The sequence below is a fragment of the Aotus nancymaae genome, unplaced genomic scaffold (genome assembly GCF_030222135.1).
Source record: "Aotus nancymaae isolate 86718 unplaced genomic scaffold, 86718_ANA_hifiasm-v0.15.2.pri h1tg000030l, whole genome shotgun sequence".
Classification (NCBI taxonomy): Eukaryota; Metazoa; Chordata; class Mammalia; order Primates; family Aotidae; genus Aotus; species Aotus nancymaae.
Window position 1 is genome coordinate 22,639,068 of NW_026988443.1, and position 16,599 is coordinate 22,655,666.

The window sequence follows — 16,599 nt, forward strand, 5'->3', positions numbered from 1 at the left end:
TCCTCCCCGCTGCGCTCACTTCCTCCTCCCGCCCCCCCGGGCCGCCCCTCTGGGGCGGAGAGGGGGAGGGGCTCGGGGCGGCTCCTCCCTGAGGGGGGGCCCTAGTGGCGAGAAGACCCCTGGGCCGTAGCGCTCCTAGTGGTTCCACCGCCTGGGGGCGGGCCTGATTCATGTGTGACCTCGGGTGAGGGGCTGCCCTCTCTGAGCACCAGATGCCGTATTTGTAAAATGGGGGAAGCACACTTCCACCTCAGGTTATTTTAGGGCTCTGTGAGATGGGGCGCGGGGTGTCCTGGCTCTGCGCCCTGAGCTTACGAAGCGCTCTGTTACTTAGGGACGGGGCAGGGTAGGCCTGACTGGCCCGGGAACGCAGAAGCCACTCCAGTCCTGCCCAGGGCCTCTCGCCATCTCCCGGATACTTCCTTTCTATTTCCAGCGTCTGCATCCCACTGCTCCGCGACCCTGGAAACCGGACCCACACGAAGGTCCCGTTCCTGCCCTGCGCCCCCTCGCTGCAGCCTCACCTGTTGGAGGCGGCAGGGGATTCTCGGTCCCTCCCCAGGGGCTGCTGCGTCCTAGGCAGGGAGGACACCCACACCTACCCTCCCCCGCCCCGCTTGCCCCGCTTGCCCCGCTTGCCCCACTTGCCCCGCTTGCCCCGCTTGCCTTTCTGGGACTGTGCACTGGGTGCTTTGGCCAAGTCCCTTCATTTTAACTTTCTCTGACTATCTTACCTCCTGGGCGTTCCTCTACCCAAGTCGTTTACTTACTTGCTCCCAACGTTTCTTTCACCTCCTTCTCCACGGCTTCAGATTACTTATCTAGTTGGCTTTACTATTTTTTTCTCTATCAGAAAACCCCAGAGCCCATCTTACTTGTCTATCTCCACTTTTCTCCCTTGCGTGGCTTGGGCGGCTTTCGGACATCATCTGCATCCTCTGACTACTGCCTTCTGCCAGGCTTCAGCTTGGGGTGGGGGTCGGAATCAGAGCGGCTGGGCCCCGCAGGACGACCCTGGGGCTTAACACCCTCTGACACCTCCCTCAGAGACCCTGTGGGAGGCCCCGCCGACCTGAACCCCCCTCCCCTCAAGTCACCTTCGGCAGCCCACAGTAGCGGCCTTCCTACTGGACTCCCTGCCCTCGCCCCTGCTCACATAGAGCCGCCTCTTCCGAAGAGAAAGCCCTAGCTCCTGGCCCGAGGCCCTGCTCAATGCGGCTGGACCCCGACCTCTGCAGGCGCATCCCTTAACATCCATCTTGCAGCGTCAGCCCTTCAAACCTCTCTCTCTCATGTGAGACCCATGGAGTTTCTGGGCATCACCCACTGTTCCCCTGGAGGACATCTTCCTAGCCTCTGTCCCCACTGTCACTTATCAAACTCCTGATCCAGGCTCCGGGTGCAGTGGCTCACGCCAGTAATCCCAGCACTTTGGGAGGCTGAGGCCCGCAGGTCACCTGAGGTCAGGAGTTTGAGACCAGCCTGGTCAAATGGTGAAACCCCATCTCTACTAAAAATACAAAAAAAATTAGCTGGGTGTGGTGGCAGGCGCCTGTAATCCCAGCTGAGGCAAGAGAATTGCTTGAACCTGGGAGACAGAGGTTGCAGTGAGCCAAGATCTCGCCATTGCACTCCAGCCTGGGTGACAAGAGTGAAATTCTGTCTCAAAACAAAAAAAAAGATTTCGTATACACCTACATTGTGGACTTCGAAAGGGCAGGAGCCTGTCTGTCTTGTCACTCTGGTATCCTCAAAACCTGGCCAGCCCCAACACATTATTTTTTTTTTAGGATCTTAGAGGTGTTTGTTTGTTTGTTTTAATTTAGAGACAGAGTGTTACTTCAGGCTGGAGTGCCGTGGTGCAATCATAGCTAATTGCAGCCTTAAACTCCTCAAACTCCTCTCCCATCAGCCTCCCAAGTAGCTGAGATGCCACCATGCCCAGCTAATTTTATTAATTCATTTCTCATAAAGACAGGGTCTCACTACACTACACAGGCTGGTCTCAAACTCCTGGGCTCCAGTGATCCTCCCACCTTGACCTCTCCTAAAGTGCTAGGATTACAGTCGTGAGCCACTGCTCCTGGTCCCAAAACATTTTTAAAATAAATAATGAACAGTGCCTTCTTGGTCTACCTCTTTGCTCTGCCAAGTTTCCCTATAGCTCCCACCCTGTCACTGCACACTCTGCAGCCTCAAGTGTACTGTGGGGTGCTGTGCCAGAGAGATAGGCCACTACAGCCCAACCGACAACCATAGAGGGGATGATCAGGAACTACAAGGCCACACACAACTTCTCCCACACCACTGACTGACCAAGCAGCCCATTATATCAGAGCCCTCACAGACCAAACTCAAAAGACATTTGAGGAGCACAGACATTTCAAAAGAAAACATAAATCAGGAACATTGTTAGAACATTGAGATCAAAAATTCAAAATTCAGCCAGGTGCAGTGGCTCAAATCTGTAATCCCAGCACTTTGGGAGGCTGAGGCAGGCAGATCACCTGAGGTCAGGAGTTCGAGACTAGCCTGGTCAATATGGTAAAACCCCATCTCTACTAAAAATACAAAAATTAGACAGCTGTAGTGGCAGGCACCTGTAATCCCAGCTACTTGGGACTGAGGTGGGAGAATCGCTTGAACATAGGAGGTAGAGGTTGCAGTGAGCCGAGATTTCGCCACTGCACTCCAGCCTGGGCAACAGAACACGACTCCATCTCAAAATAATAATAATAAATAATAATAAAATAAAATAAAATAATTAGCCAGGCCTGGTAGCACAGACCTATAATCCCAACTACTAGGGAGGCTGAGGCAGGAGAATTTCTTGAACCCGAGGCCAGAGGTTTCAGTGAAGTGAGATTGAGCCACTGCACTCCAGCCTGGGCAATAGAGTGAGACTCCGTCTGAAAAAAAAAAAATTAGCCAGGTGTGGTGGCACATGTCTGTAATCCCAGCTACTCGGGAGGCTGAAGTACGAGAATCACTTAAACTTGGGAGGCAGAAGTTGTAGTGAGCTGAGATCGTGCCACTGCATTCCAGCCTGGGCAATGGAGCGGGACACTGTCTCAGAAAAAACAGAAATAAATAAAGCATATGAGGGTTAACTGCTTAATGGGTATAGGGTGGGTATACGGTTTCCTTTTAGGATGAAAATGTTTTGGAACTAGGCAGAAGTAGTAGCTGTACAACATTGTGAATGTACTAAAGGCCACTGAGTTGCTCACTTTAAGATGGTTAATTTTATGGTATATGAATTACACTTCAATACAAATGAATTATTGGAATTATAAGGAGAAACTGATACTGAGGAGCACAGCATCAGATATGGAAGATTTCTTTTCTATTTTTGAGACAGGGTATCGCTCTGTTGCCCAGGCTGGAGTGTAGCAGCATGATCTCAGCTCACTACAACTTCTGCTTCCTAGGCTCAAGTGTCCTCCCACCTCAGTCTCCCAAGTAGCTGGGACCAAAGGCACAAGCCACCACATTTGGCTAATTAAAAAAAAATTTTTTATGGGGCCGGGCGCGGTGGCTCACGCCTGTAATCCCAGCACTTTGGGAGGCCGAGGCGGGTGGATCACGAGGTCAAGAGATCGAGACCATCCTGATCAACATGGTGAAACCCCGTCTCTACTAAAAATACAAAAAATTAGCTGGGTACGGTGGCACATGCCTGTAATCCCAGCTACTCAGGAGGCTGAGGCAGGAGAATTGCCTGAACCCAGGAGGTGGAGGTTGCGGTGAGCCGAGATCACGCCATTGCACTCCAGCCTGGGTAACAAGAGCGAAACTCCATCTCAAAAAAAAAAAAAAAAGATGAAGTCTCACTAAATTGCTCAGGTTGGTCTGGACATCCTGGGCTCAAGCAATCTTCCTGCCTCAGACTCCCAAAGTGCTGGGATTTCAGGCATCAGCCACTCTGAGCCCAACTCAAAACTTTTTTATTTATTTTATATTTTATTTTATTTAAGAGACATGGTTTCACTCTGTTGCCCAGGCTGGAGTGCAGTAGCACGATCCCAGCAATTTTCGTGTCTCAACCTCCTGAGTAGTTGGGATCACCGGCATATGCCACCACGCCCAGCTAATTTTTGTGTTATTAGCGGAGACAGGGTTTCGCCATGTTGGCCAGGCTGGTCTCAAACTCCTGACCTGAAGTGATCTGCCTGCCTTGGCCACCCAAAGTGCTGGGATTATAGGCGTGAGCCACTGCACCCGGCCTCAAAACTTACTTTAAAGTTGTCACAATTAAGACATTGTGGTATTGATATGATGATAAACACAGGGTCCAAATAAATGGAACAGATCCAGACATATGTAGAGCCTTGCTTTATAACATAAGTGGCACTGGAGTCATTCTTTCTCCCAATTCCAAGTTCCCATGGAACGAACTTAGATCTGGCTCTGGCCCAACTGGAGAGGAAAGTAGCCAAAAAAAGAGGCCACTCGAGTGAGCCATGCAGACAGCAAGAGTTTCCTTTTATTTCTTTTAAAGATTTGGCGACTCCGGCCGGGCGCAATGGCTCACGCCTGTAATCCCAGCACGTTGGGAGGCCTAGGTGGGCGGATCACAAGGTCAAGAGATCCCTGGCCAACATGGTGAAACCCCGTTTCTACTAAAAAAATACAAAAATTAGCTGGCATGGTGGCACACGCCTGTAGTCCCAGCTACTCGGGAGGCTGAGGCAGGAGAATTGCTTGAACCGAAGAGGCGGAGGTTGCAGTGAGCCGTGATTGCACCACTGCACCCCAGCCTGGCACCTGGTGACAGAGCAAGACTCTGTCTCAAAAAAAAAAAAAAATTAAAAAAAAAAAAGATTTGGTGATTCTGCATCCCCGCATTTAAAAAACTAGTTTTTTAAAAAAATCAGAGGACCTAATCTGAGAAATCTTTCACAAAGGTACTCTCCAGATAATTCCAAACAAGTTATTCTTTATTCTATAAATAGTACCAGCTTTTTTATTTATTTATTTTTTTGACAGAGTCTTGCTCTTTCGCCAGGCTCCTGGAGTGCAGTGGCATGATCTCAGCTCCCTGCAACCTCTGTCTCCCAGATTCAAGTGATTCCCCTGCCTCAGCCTCCTGAGTAGCTGGGACTATAGGCATAGTAGCCCAGCTAATTTTTTGCATTTTAGTAGAGACGGGGTTTCACCATGGCCAAGATGGTCTCGATATCCTGACCTCATGATCTGCCCGCCTCAGCCTCTCAAAGTGCTGGGATTACAGGTGTGAGCCACTGTGCCAGGCCTAGTACTAACTTTTAAAAAAACAAACAAACAAATTTGGCCAGATGCAGTGGCTCATGCCTGTAATCTCAGCACTTTGGGTAGCCAAGGCGGGCAGATTGCCTGAGGTTGGGAGTTCAAGACCAATCTGACAAACGGAGAAACCCCATCTGTACTAAAAAGACAAAATTGCCGGGCGCGGTGGCTCACGCCTGTAATTCCAGCACTTTGGGAGGCCGAGGCGGGTGGATCACAAGGTCAAGAGATCGAGACCATCCTGGTCAACATGGTGAAACCCCGTCTCTACCAAAAATACAAAAAATTAGCTGGGCATGGTGGCGCGTGCCTATAATCCCAGCTACTCAGGAGGCTGAGGTAGGAGAATCGCTTGAACCCGGGAGGTGGAGGTTGCAGTGAGCTGAGATTGCGCCACTGCACTCCAGCCTGGGTGACAGAGCAAGACTCCATCTCAAAAAAAAAAAAAAGAATTTCATAAGATGCCTCTGGCCTTCCTGAGCGAGCCAAAGCTGGAGGTAAGTGGGACCCACCCACCTTGAGCAGCTGTGGCTAGACCACAAGACCCATTACTGACCAAGAACCCACCTGCTGCCACTCCTGCTAGGGAGAAGGAAGGACACTTACACCTGGCTGCATGTGTAAAATGTTTATTCTCAGCATATGCTTGTGAATGAACTAGGAAGGGGGGCTTTGTGAGACTTTGCGACAGTGACCCCTGGGGGGATCGGCCATGTCAGCAGAGCCACTGGATGAAGGTTGGGAAGGTGGCAACAGCCACAAGTCCTGGAACAAGGTATGGGGAGGCTTTTGAGGGCCTCCAGGGGACCCAATTGGTTGGCCACTTGGTCACCTCCAGATATGTAGCCTGGTGTCCATTCTGAGGCATGAGGTGGGAGTGGCAGGATGTGCTCTGTTGCCTGTATGGAAACTCAGCCTCCACAGGGCTCTGTGCCCTGCTCTCCTCTCTCACCTGGGGGTGGAAGTCTGCAATCAGAGGCTCCCACCGCAATCTCCTCCCCTGCTCAAACCACTGAACCATCCTGTCCACCAGACCAGCTTACCCTTTCCACTTGTCTGAAGACTCGCAGCAGGTTTCCACGAAGGACACCTTGAAGCTCTTCCTCACTCCAGCCACGACTCAGCAACTCCTCTATCAGGACTGGGTATGTGGACACGTCCTCCAGCCCCTGAGGGAACCTGTGTGGCCACCCACCGGCCAGCTGTGGGACCTTAGCCCTGATCCTGGGTTAGGGCCCACTACCCCACCAGCCCTAGTCACACAGGGGAAACTGAAGGCCACGTTCTTCAGGCTAGTGAATGCAACCTTGGAGCCTCCTGGAGGACTGGGCTTCTGTAGCCTCAATCTGCTGAGCAGATGGTAAACCCACAGCAGATCTGCTGGGCTGGGATTGGCACATATCTTGGGCAGATGAGCTCTGCCTAGGAAGGGGAGTATTTAGCAAGTATGACAATCTGGAGTGGGGCCGCTGGGCCACTAAAGGGACAGGGAGAACCTAGGAAACAGGCCCTGAGAATGGGGAGTGTCAGGTGGGCTAGAAGACCAGAGCCTATGGCTCAGGCCTGGATGGGAGGATGTCAGGATGGGAACAAAGACTAAAGGACTCCCTGCTGCACCCCAGCCCAAGAAAAACTCCAGGGAAGCACTCGCCGGCCAGTCCCATCGTAATTTCCACCAATCCCGATGAACTCAGATCCAATGACTGCTCTGATGTGGTCAAAGTGATCTATGGTGGAGGTGAGTGTGGGCAGCACCAGGCTGGAGTTAGACCCTGGCACCAGCCTGTCCCCAACACTCCAGGCTGTGGCAGTTGGCTCCCAAGAGCAAGCTCATGGCCAGTCACGAGTCCTGAAATGGCTGCAGGCTGGCCACTGGACCTAGAGTGGGCCTCGGAGCCACCCCTTTGGACCTTTTCCCGCCCAGGAGCCACCCTGCCTCTGGGTTCCTTGAGAGCCTTGTAGGGGCTTAGCCTGTCCTGCCCAGAGATGTGGGAAATGAGAGAAGTTCAGGATTGGGAGCCAAACCAAGAGGCATCAAACCCATCAGCACCGACTCTGTGGCTCCAGATCTGGGTCGTACCAGAGAGCTGTGTCTGCTGCCTCTGGGTCGTTGGGAAACTCAGCCTCAGGACTGTGTATGTGGACATATCCTCCAGCCCCTGAGGGAATCTGTGTGGCCACACACCAGCCAGCTGTGAGACCTTAGCCCTGATCCTGGGTTAGGGCCCACTGCCCACCAGCCCTAGTCACACAGGGGAAACTGAAGGCCACGTTCTTCAGGCTAGTGAAATTCTGTCCATTCCCAACAGGTACACTAGACTGTTAGAGTTGTCCCAAGAGCCCCGGCAGCCATGGCCCAAGCCAGCGCTACACAAAGCTGAGGTGGGACTCACCTGCCACGGTGGACACATTAGCAAGCAGGTTGCACTGCAGCACCCCCATGGACAGTGTCACCATCACGATGCCACCAGTCTTCTTCTAGAAGGATAGAGAAAGGGACACTCATCTCAGCCCTTCTAGCCTGAGAGCATGTCTCCTCTGCCATGGGGGCCCTGGTAGGACTGTGGTCTGTCCTGGCTTCAGGGGCTGGAAGAGGCTTCACCTCTCTGGGTTTGTGGGTCCCTGGGTGGAAATGACGTGGCCTTGAGTTTCAGGGATAGAGGAGGATTAACCCGCCTTTGGTCCAAGGGTGTATGAAACCTGGGCTCGTGGCTTTCTCTGTTCAGGGTCAAGAACCTTTGGATAACACATGCCTAGCCCTGGGTTTGAGAGCTGGGGTGGCAACTCACCAGAAGCCGCAGGATGTCATCGGGAACATTCAACAAATGGTCACACACAGCTCTGGCAGCTGAGTGGGAGAAGATCACAGGAGCCCGAGATACTTCCAGGACCCTTCTCATCAAGGTGTCCGATGCATAGGACAAATCTATCATCATGCCCAGGCGGTTCAATTCCTCTACCACTTTCTGCAGGGACAATTAGGGTTTTTCATGGCAGAGGGTGTTGGGGTGCAAAGGGGTGTATACACATATACATAGGAAGCAGGTGGGGTGGGGTACGTAACAGGAGTTCTCACCTCACCAAAGCTTGTCAACCCACTGACGTTGGTGTATATGTGGTGTCTGAACTTGGTGGAACTCTGCCCTATGGGACGGCCACGGGAGAAAAATTTAGCTGATCACACCTTGGGCCATCAGAGCCTAGGGCCCCTGGGTCTATCCATCCATCCCACTTCCAGAACAGGTGCAGGACCAGCTGCTTTCTGGGATTGTGAGGGACCTGCTGGGTGTCCAGCCTCCCTCTGTGGACCCCTTCATCCTCAACGGCCTGATCACACCCATGCCAGGGATGGGGCACTTTCCCTATCACACCATCTAGCATCCTGGCCAGGTGCTGTACTCACCACGGTGTATTGCAGGTGAAGGTGAATGTCAGGTAGCGCACTCCCAGCACATAGAAACTGCGCAGCACAGAGAGGCTGCTGTCCAGTGAGTGACCACCCTCCACACCAATGAGGCAAGCCAGCTTTTGAGAGCTGTTCAGACCTAGAAGGAGATAGAGAGTCAACTGGTCAGATCCCAGGAACAGAACCTCCAGAGTGACATCCTGACTATCCTCTCATCTACTGGCCCACCTTCAGCTGAGGTCACAAGCTCAAGTTCAGAGTAGGAGGCGCACATGCGGCGAATGAGGTCAATCTGCTCCAGGGTGAGGCGCACAGCAGCCTGGTCCTGGGTCTAGCATGAGACAGAGGCTGACCAGAACTGAGGGTAGGTCCAGGGGTCCAGAATGAGGCCAGGGTAGTCTTCAACCCCCAAGGCCTGCCTCTCCTGCCTCAGCCCCCATAACACCCATTTGGGTCAGTGGCCCCAAGTGAGGCATTACATGACTCCATGGTACCTTGATGACTTCTTTTTTTTTTAATTTTGAGACAGAGTCTTGCTCTGTCACCCAGGCTAGAGTGTAGTGATGCGATCACGGCTCCCTGAAGCCTTGACACCCCCCTGGGGTTCAAATGATCCTCCTGCCTCAGCTTCCCAAAGTGTTGGCATTACAGACTTGAACCACAAAGCCTGGCTCCTTGATGACTCTTTGCTGCCAGCAGTCAAACGATGAACTCACAACACATCATAAATTGTTGTTATGGCTAGGCTCAGTGGCTTGTGCCTGTAATCCCAGCATTATGGGAGGCTGAGGAAGGAGGATCACCTGAGGTCAGGAGTTCGAGACCAACCAGTCCAACATGGTGAAACAGTCTCTACTAAAACAATAAAAATTAGCCAGGCGTGGTGGCTAGCATCTGTAATCCCACCTATTCGGGAGGCTGAGGCAGGGAGAATTGCTTGAACCCTGGAGGCAGAGGTTGCAGTGAGGTGAGAACATCCCACTGCACTCTAGCCTGGGCGACAGAGTGAGACATCGTCTCAAAAATACAAAGAAGCAAAAAACTGCTGTTAGTCCATGTGCTATGTAAATGCCCCAAGTCCAATCCACTGTGTCCTTTGTGGTTACAGCCGCCCCCACACTCACCAGGGATTTTCTGGTGATTTTCTGTGTGTTTCCACAGAACCTGGGCATCCATGCAGCTAGCCTGTCTTGGCCTCCAAGGCCCTACTTCCCTTAGAAGCCACATTATGGCACACTCCATGCCCCATTTTATCTAGTCACCCAGAGGCTGGCCCACCCAGGTTTGTATGGTTCCAACATCCCCCAGCAGCCATGCTGTGACACCCTGTGTGTCCCTGTGGTACCTGGGCACCCACAAAGCCATCTCTAAGCCTGTCCAGGCTGGTCTGGCCGTGGCTGAAATTTCGCAGGTTAACATCCTGAAGCACATTCTTGTAACTCTGTCTCAGGACCTGGGGCAGGTCATTGTGGCTGGGGGTGGCAAGTCAAGGTCAGATGGAAACACTGCCTCCAGATCAGGCAGGATATATCAGGTGTTTGGGTCTACCCTCCTCCACCCCACCAGGCACCTCCTCAACACAGACCACATAGAGGCCGCCTAAGGTCGGGTTGGAGGGAGGGGGTTAGGTTCCACCAGGAATGAGGTGATGGGGGAAGGGCACCCATGGGTGATGGAGGAGCAAGGGCATCCAAGGGTGGTGTGAGAGATTCTCCTTGATAGCCCTGCATGCTCAGAAACTCCTCTCCTGCTCGAGGGTGCCCTCACTCCACCATTGCCCCCACATTGCACCTACGTACCCACCCACCAGCGGGAAATCCCGCATCAGGGCCTGTGCGCGACCCCGAAGGTCCAGGGTTTTGGGGGTGCCTGGTGTAGTGCGGCCTGGCATAGTGAGGGCGCTGGGGGTGTCTGTTGTGGTGAAGAGGCTGGAGGCACCCGGCATGGAGAGGGCTCTGGGGGTGCCCGGCGTGATCTCTGCGCGGGTTATGGATTGCCACATCAGCAGCAGGAGCAGGAGCAGCAGACGCCGCAGATATCGCCGGCCGTGCGCGCGGGGACCCTCCCGGCCGGTGGGCTGCATATTGCGCAGGGGTCGGCCGCGGGAGCCTGGGAGGCGCAGGCGGCCTGCAGAGGCCGACAATGGGGTTCGGACCATGACGATCCAGCCGCGCCGCCTCGCGAAGAGAGGGTTGAAGTCACGCGACTCTGTGACCGACGCGCCACGCAAGGGGGCGCCACGGCCCTTCCGCCCCCAAGTAGGAGGGCGCCCCAGTGGGCCGGACCCGCCGCTGCACCGTCAAAGACTACTCGCCCTCCCACCCCCAGCGCTGGCTCGGTAGAACCCGAGACCGGGAGTGTTGGGGGAGGAGTGCAGGCGGGGAACTAGTAGGGGCCAAGGGATCTCATGCCCTACCCAAGCCTACATCGGGGGTTAGCTTCCGGCTTCTGCCCAGCTCCCAGACAGGTTACATTTTTTTTTGAGATGGAGGTTTGCTCTTGTCGTCCAGACTGGAGTGCAATGACGCGATCTCACCGCAACCTTCGCCTTTTGGGTTCAAGTGATTCTCCTGCCTCAGCCTCCCGAGTAGCTGGGATTACAGGCATGCGCCACCACCTGGCTAATTTTGTATTTTTAGTAGAGATAGGGTTTCTCCATGTTGGTCAGGCTGGTCTGGAACTCCCAACTTAAGGTGTTCCACCTGCCTCGGTCTCCCAAAGTGCTGGGATTACAGGCGTGAGCTTCTGCCCCTGGCCAGACAGGTTAAATATTCTAAGCTGTAACTCAGAAGAGTTAATTCCATCTGTATGTTTTGACTGACAGAAAAGGATTCCCTATAGGTTCTATTTTTTATTTTATTTTGTTTTGTCTTTGGGGACAGAGTTTCTCTCTTGTTGCCCAGGCTGGAGGGCAATGGCGAAGATTTGGCTAACTGCAACCTCCACCTCCCAGGTTCAAGCCATTCTTCTGCCTCAGCCTCCCAAGTAGCTGGGATTACAGGTGCCTGCCACCACACCCGGCTTATTATTTATTTATTTATTTTTTGAGACAGAGTCTCACTCTGTTACCAGGCGCCAGGCTGGAGTGCAGTGGCGCGACCTCGGCTCACTGCAACCTCCGCCTCCTGTGTCCAAGCAATTCTCCTGCCTCAGCCTCCCGAGTAGCTGGGACTACAGGCGTGAGCCACTACACCCAGCTAATTTTTTTGTGTTTTTAGTAGACGGGGTTTCACCATGTTGGCCAGGATGGTCTCGATCTCTTGACCTTGTGATCCACCCGCCTCGGCCTCCCAAAGTGCTGGGATTACAGGCATAAGCCACCGCACCTGGCCTATTTTCGTATTTTTAGTAGAGACAAGGTTTTGCCATGTAGGCCAGGCTGGTCTTGAACTCCTGACCTCAGGTGATCCACCTGCCTTAGCCTCCCAGTGTGCTGGGATTACAGGCGTGAGCCACTGTGCCTGGCCCCAAAAATGAAATTTATTTCATTTTTTTTAGCTTTTTTTCCCCTTCTAAGATATGGAATCTCTGTTGCCCAGGCTGGAGTTGCAGTGGCGTGATCATAGCTCACTGCAGCCTTGAACTTCTGAGCTCAAGTGATCCTCCTTCCTCCACCTCCCAAGTAGCTGAGACTATAGGTGCATTGACACTATGCATGGCTAATTGTTATTTTTTATACTAAAAAAATTTTTTGAGGCAGGGTCTCACTTTGTTACCCAAACTAAAGTGCAGTGGCACCATCTCAGCTCACTGTAGCCTTGACCTCCCAGGTAAAAATGATCCTCCTGCCTCAGCTCCGTAAGTAGCTGGGAGGGACTACAGGCATGCACCACTATGCCCAGCTAATTTTTGTGTTTTTGCATTTTTTTTTTTTTGTCTGGGTTTTTGCATTTTTTTAGAAACAGGGTTTTGCCATGTTGCCCGGGCTGGTCTTGAACTCCTGAGCTCAAGCAATCTGCCCACCTTGGTCTCCCAAAGTGCTAGGATTACAGGCATGAGTCACCGTGTCCGGCCTTATTTCTCTTTTAGAGATGGGGTCTTGCTATGTTGTCCAGCTGGTTTTGAGTTTCTGGCCTCAACTGATCCTCCTGCCTTGGCCTCCCAAAGTGTTTCGATTGCAGGTGTGGGCCACTGCATCTGGCCCTATTTTAGCATTTAGTATTGAATATTTTTTCCATGCATATGTTAATACACACACACACACACACACACAAAAAAAAAAAAAAACCCTAGAAGAGTCTACACATCAAATATTTGTTAATAGTGGCCCTCTTGGGAAGACAGCTACCTACACCTTGATCACTTTGCATCCATCTCATTTCTTTTTGTATTATGGTGATAACTGGCTAAGAGAAGTCATGGGTAGTGCTGGTGAGGGTTAATCAGGGTCATGGGTGTTGGTGGAGGCACGAGAGCAGCAGCTGAACCTTGCTTGAAAGGAAGGGGTCTGGATCAGGCAGGAGGAGTGGAGAGGGGATCCAGGGTTGGCTGATAGCCCAGCAGAGCTCTAGTTTGGGCATTACAACTGTTGTGGAGGAGGCACAGGTGGATCCTCCAAGGCATGAAGTGGTGGGACAAGGTCAGACTAGGGCTCTTGGTCCTGAGAGCATGAGGGGGCTTGGTCTGACACATTATTTCACCTGGGGCAGAAATCATCCTTCAAGACAAGGCAGCTTCCAGCAACCCCCTCATCATTTCCTGCTGAAAAAGTCCTGATACAGGGGAAATGGATCTCAAAACTGCCTCTGGGGCTAGGTGCAGTGGCTCACACCTATAATCCCAGTGCTTTGGGAGGCCAAGGCGGGCAGATTGCTTGAGTCTAGGAGTTTGAGACCAGCCTGGCCAACACAGTGAAACCCCGTCTCTACTACAAATACAAACATTAGCCGGGCACGGTGGCGTATGCCTGTAATCCCAGCTACTCAAGAGGCTGAGGCAGGAGAATTGCTTGAACCTGGGAGGTGAAGATTGCAGTGAGCCAAGATCAGACCACTGCACTCCAGCCTTGGCAACAGAGCGAGACTCCGTCTCAAAAACAAAAACAACAGTCAAAAAAACACAACTGCATCTGAGCCAGTGCAGTGGCTCATGTCTGTAATCCCAACACTTGAAAAGCCAAGGCAGGCAGATTGCTTGAGTCCAGGAGTTTGAGACCAGCCTGGGCAACGTGGTGAAACCTTGTCTTTACTAAAAATACAAAATATTAGCCAGGCATGGTGGTGCGCACCTGAGGTCCCAGCTACTCCAGAGGCTGAAGTGGGAGAATCACTTGAGGCCAGGAAGTTGAGGCTGCAGTAAGCTGAGATTGTGCCACTGATTCCAGTATGGGTAATGGAAGTGAGACCCTGTCTCAAAAAAAAAAAAAAAAAAGCAACACGCAAAACCTGAATCTGGTTAGCATCTGAACCTCTTGGGCCTGAACCAGGTGCTGCTGAGAAAGGCTAATAACAGAAACTGAATCTAAATTATCCTCCCTCTGCATCTGTTTCTGTGTCCTGTTCTCACACCTGAGCTCCCTGACAAGCGGGCATCCCCTTCTGGGCACCTGAAGAAGGGCCTTGGCCTCTGTGACCACTGCCCCCTGTTCATTGCTGTCTGCCCCTTCTCATGCCTGGGGGTTAGTGACCAAGTGTGACCCAGCTGCTTCTAGCTTTGGTTCTCTCAGCAAACGCAGAGAAAGGTCATGTTTATTTTGGTCTCTCATAAGCCTCAGCTGGCCTGCCCTGAAGATCTTTATTTAAGTGACTTGGAACAACAAAAAGAATGGTAGCTTTGCCAATAGTTTAAAAAAAGTGCAGCCAGGCACGGTGGCTCATGCCTGTAATCCCAGCACTTTGGGAGGCCGAGGCGGGTGGATCATGAGGTCAAGAGATCGAGACCATCCTGGTCAATATGGTGAAACCCCGTCTCTACTAAAAATACAAAAAATTATCTGGGCATAGTGGTGCGTGCCTGTAATCCCAGCTACTCAGGAGGGTGAGGCAGGAGAATTGCCTGAACCCAGGAGGCGGAGGTTGCGGTGAGCCAAGATCATGCCATTGCACTCCAGCCTGGGTAACAAGAGTGAAACTCCATCTCAAAAAAAAAAATAAAAAGTGCAGAAGCATTGCACGTACAGCTGTTTCCTATGTTATTATTATAATTATTTAGGCTGGGCACAGTGGCCCATCCCTGTAATTCCAGCACTTTGGGAGGGCGAGGGGGGTGAATCACTTGAGTCTGGGAGTTTGAGACCAGTCCAGACAACATGGTTTAACCTTGTCTCTATAAAAAATACAAAAATTAGGTGGGCATGGTGCTGTGGGCCTGTAGTCCCAGCTACTCAGGAGGCAGAGGTGGGAGGATCACTTGAGCCCAGGAGGCTGGGGCTGCAGTGAGCCATGATTGTGCAACTACACTCCAGCAGTGACAGAGTAAGACCCTGTCTCAGGACAAACTATATATATATATATATATATATAATTCTAATGGACAGCCCCCAGAATCAGAAGAGGTTCAGAGGACTCTCTGTTTCTTACATTAGACAGGTGAAAGGAGAGGGCATGATGTTACGATTAATTTTTTAAATGTTATCAAAATAATGCATAAGCACAGTTTAAAATGGTGCCTATGACTGGCTAGGTAAATCAAAGTTACCCTAACTCCAGCTGGGCACCGTGGCTCACTCCTATAATCCCAGCACTTTGGGAGGTCAAGGTGGGAGGATTGCTTGAGTCCAGGAGTTCGAGACCAGCCTGGGCAACTTAGGGAGATCCCGCCCCCACCGCCACACACACTCCCATCTCTACAAAAAATAAAAAATCCTCCTTCTCAGTGAAGTCATGGAGCAAAGAAAGCTGGCTGGGCATGTTGGCTTATGCCTGTAATCCCCACACTTTGGGAGGCCGAGGTGGGTGGATCACAAAGTCAGGAGTTCGAGACCAGCCTGTCCAATATGGTGAAAGCCTGTCTCTACTAAAAGTACAAAAATTACCTGGGCCTGGTGGCATGTGCCTGTAGTCCCAGCTGCTCAGGAAGCTGAGGCAGGAGACTTGCTTGAACCTGGGAGGCGGAGGTTACAGTGAGCTGAGATCGCACCATTGCACTCCAGCCTGGGCAACAGAGCAAGACTCTGTCTAAAAAAAAAAAAAAGAAAGAAAAAAAGCCAGAAAGTAAAAATAAAAATAAAAAAATAAATTAGCTGAGTGTGGTGGTGCACGCCTATAGTCCCAGCTACTTTAGAGGCTGAAGCAGGAGGATCACTTGAGCCCAGGAGTTAAAAGCTGCAGTGAGCTATGCTTGTGCCACTGTACTCCAGCCTGGATGACAAAGTGAGACTCTGTCTCAAAAAACAAAAAAAATAATAATAATAATAATAATTAAAAATAAAGAGAAGAGGCTAGGTGCAGTGGCTCACGCCTATAATCCCAGCCCTTTGGGAGGGCGAGGCGGGTGGGTCACGAGGTCAGGAGTTTGACTAATATGGTGAAACCCCATCTCTACTAAAAAAAATACAAAAAATTAGCTGGGTGTGGTGGCAGGCACCTGTAGTCCCAGCTGCTTGGGAGGCTGAGGCAGGAGCATTGCTTGAACCTGGGAGGTGGAGGTTGCAGTGAGCCGAGATTGTGCCACTACACTCCAGCCTGGGCGACAGAGCAAGACTCCACCTCAACAACAACAACAAAATAATAAAATAAAATAAAATAAAATAAAATAAAATAAGAGATGAGCTACTCAGAGGGAATATGGAATAGGGTCTACCCTCCTGCCACCAGATCCACCACTGTTCTCGTCCAGTGCTGAGCTTAACCACCTGAGTCACCTCGGGCTCCTGTCAACAGTCCTTCCTTGAACAACTGGTGGCTGAAATGCAGGGTCCTCCCAACCACCGGCATTGGGAGACTGTGCCACCAGACCCCACTGCAGAGAAGGAAACTCACGTCTGG

The 16,599-nt window shown here is 51.8% G+C and overlaps 1 protein-coding gene across 1 annotated transcript; it reads right to left on the reverse strand.

Moving 5' to 3' along the window:
- Positions 1-5,949: 5,949 nt before the first annotated feature.
- On the reverse strand, positions 5,950-10,772 carry DPEP3 (dipeptidase 3). The gene is given in 11 exon segments (XM_012468158.2): positions 5,950-6,220; positions 6,312-6,447; positions 6,920-6,995; positions 7,662-7,746; positions 8,058-8,234; positions 8,345-8,412; positions 8,501-8,595; positions 8,672-8,813; positions 8,903-9,032; positions 10,020-10,146; positions 10,474-10,772. Coding segments are annotated over 11 exon segments (1,557 nt in total). The 5' UTR covers positions 10,758-10,772; the 3' UTR covers positions 5,950-5,983.
- Positions 10,773-16,599: the final 5,827 nt, after the last annotated feature.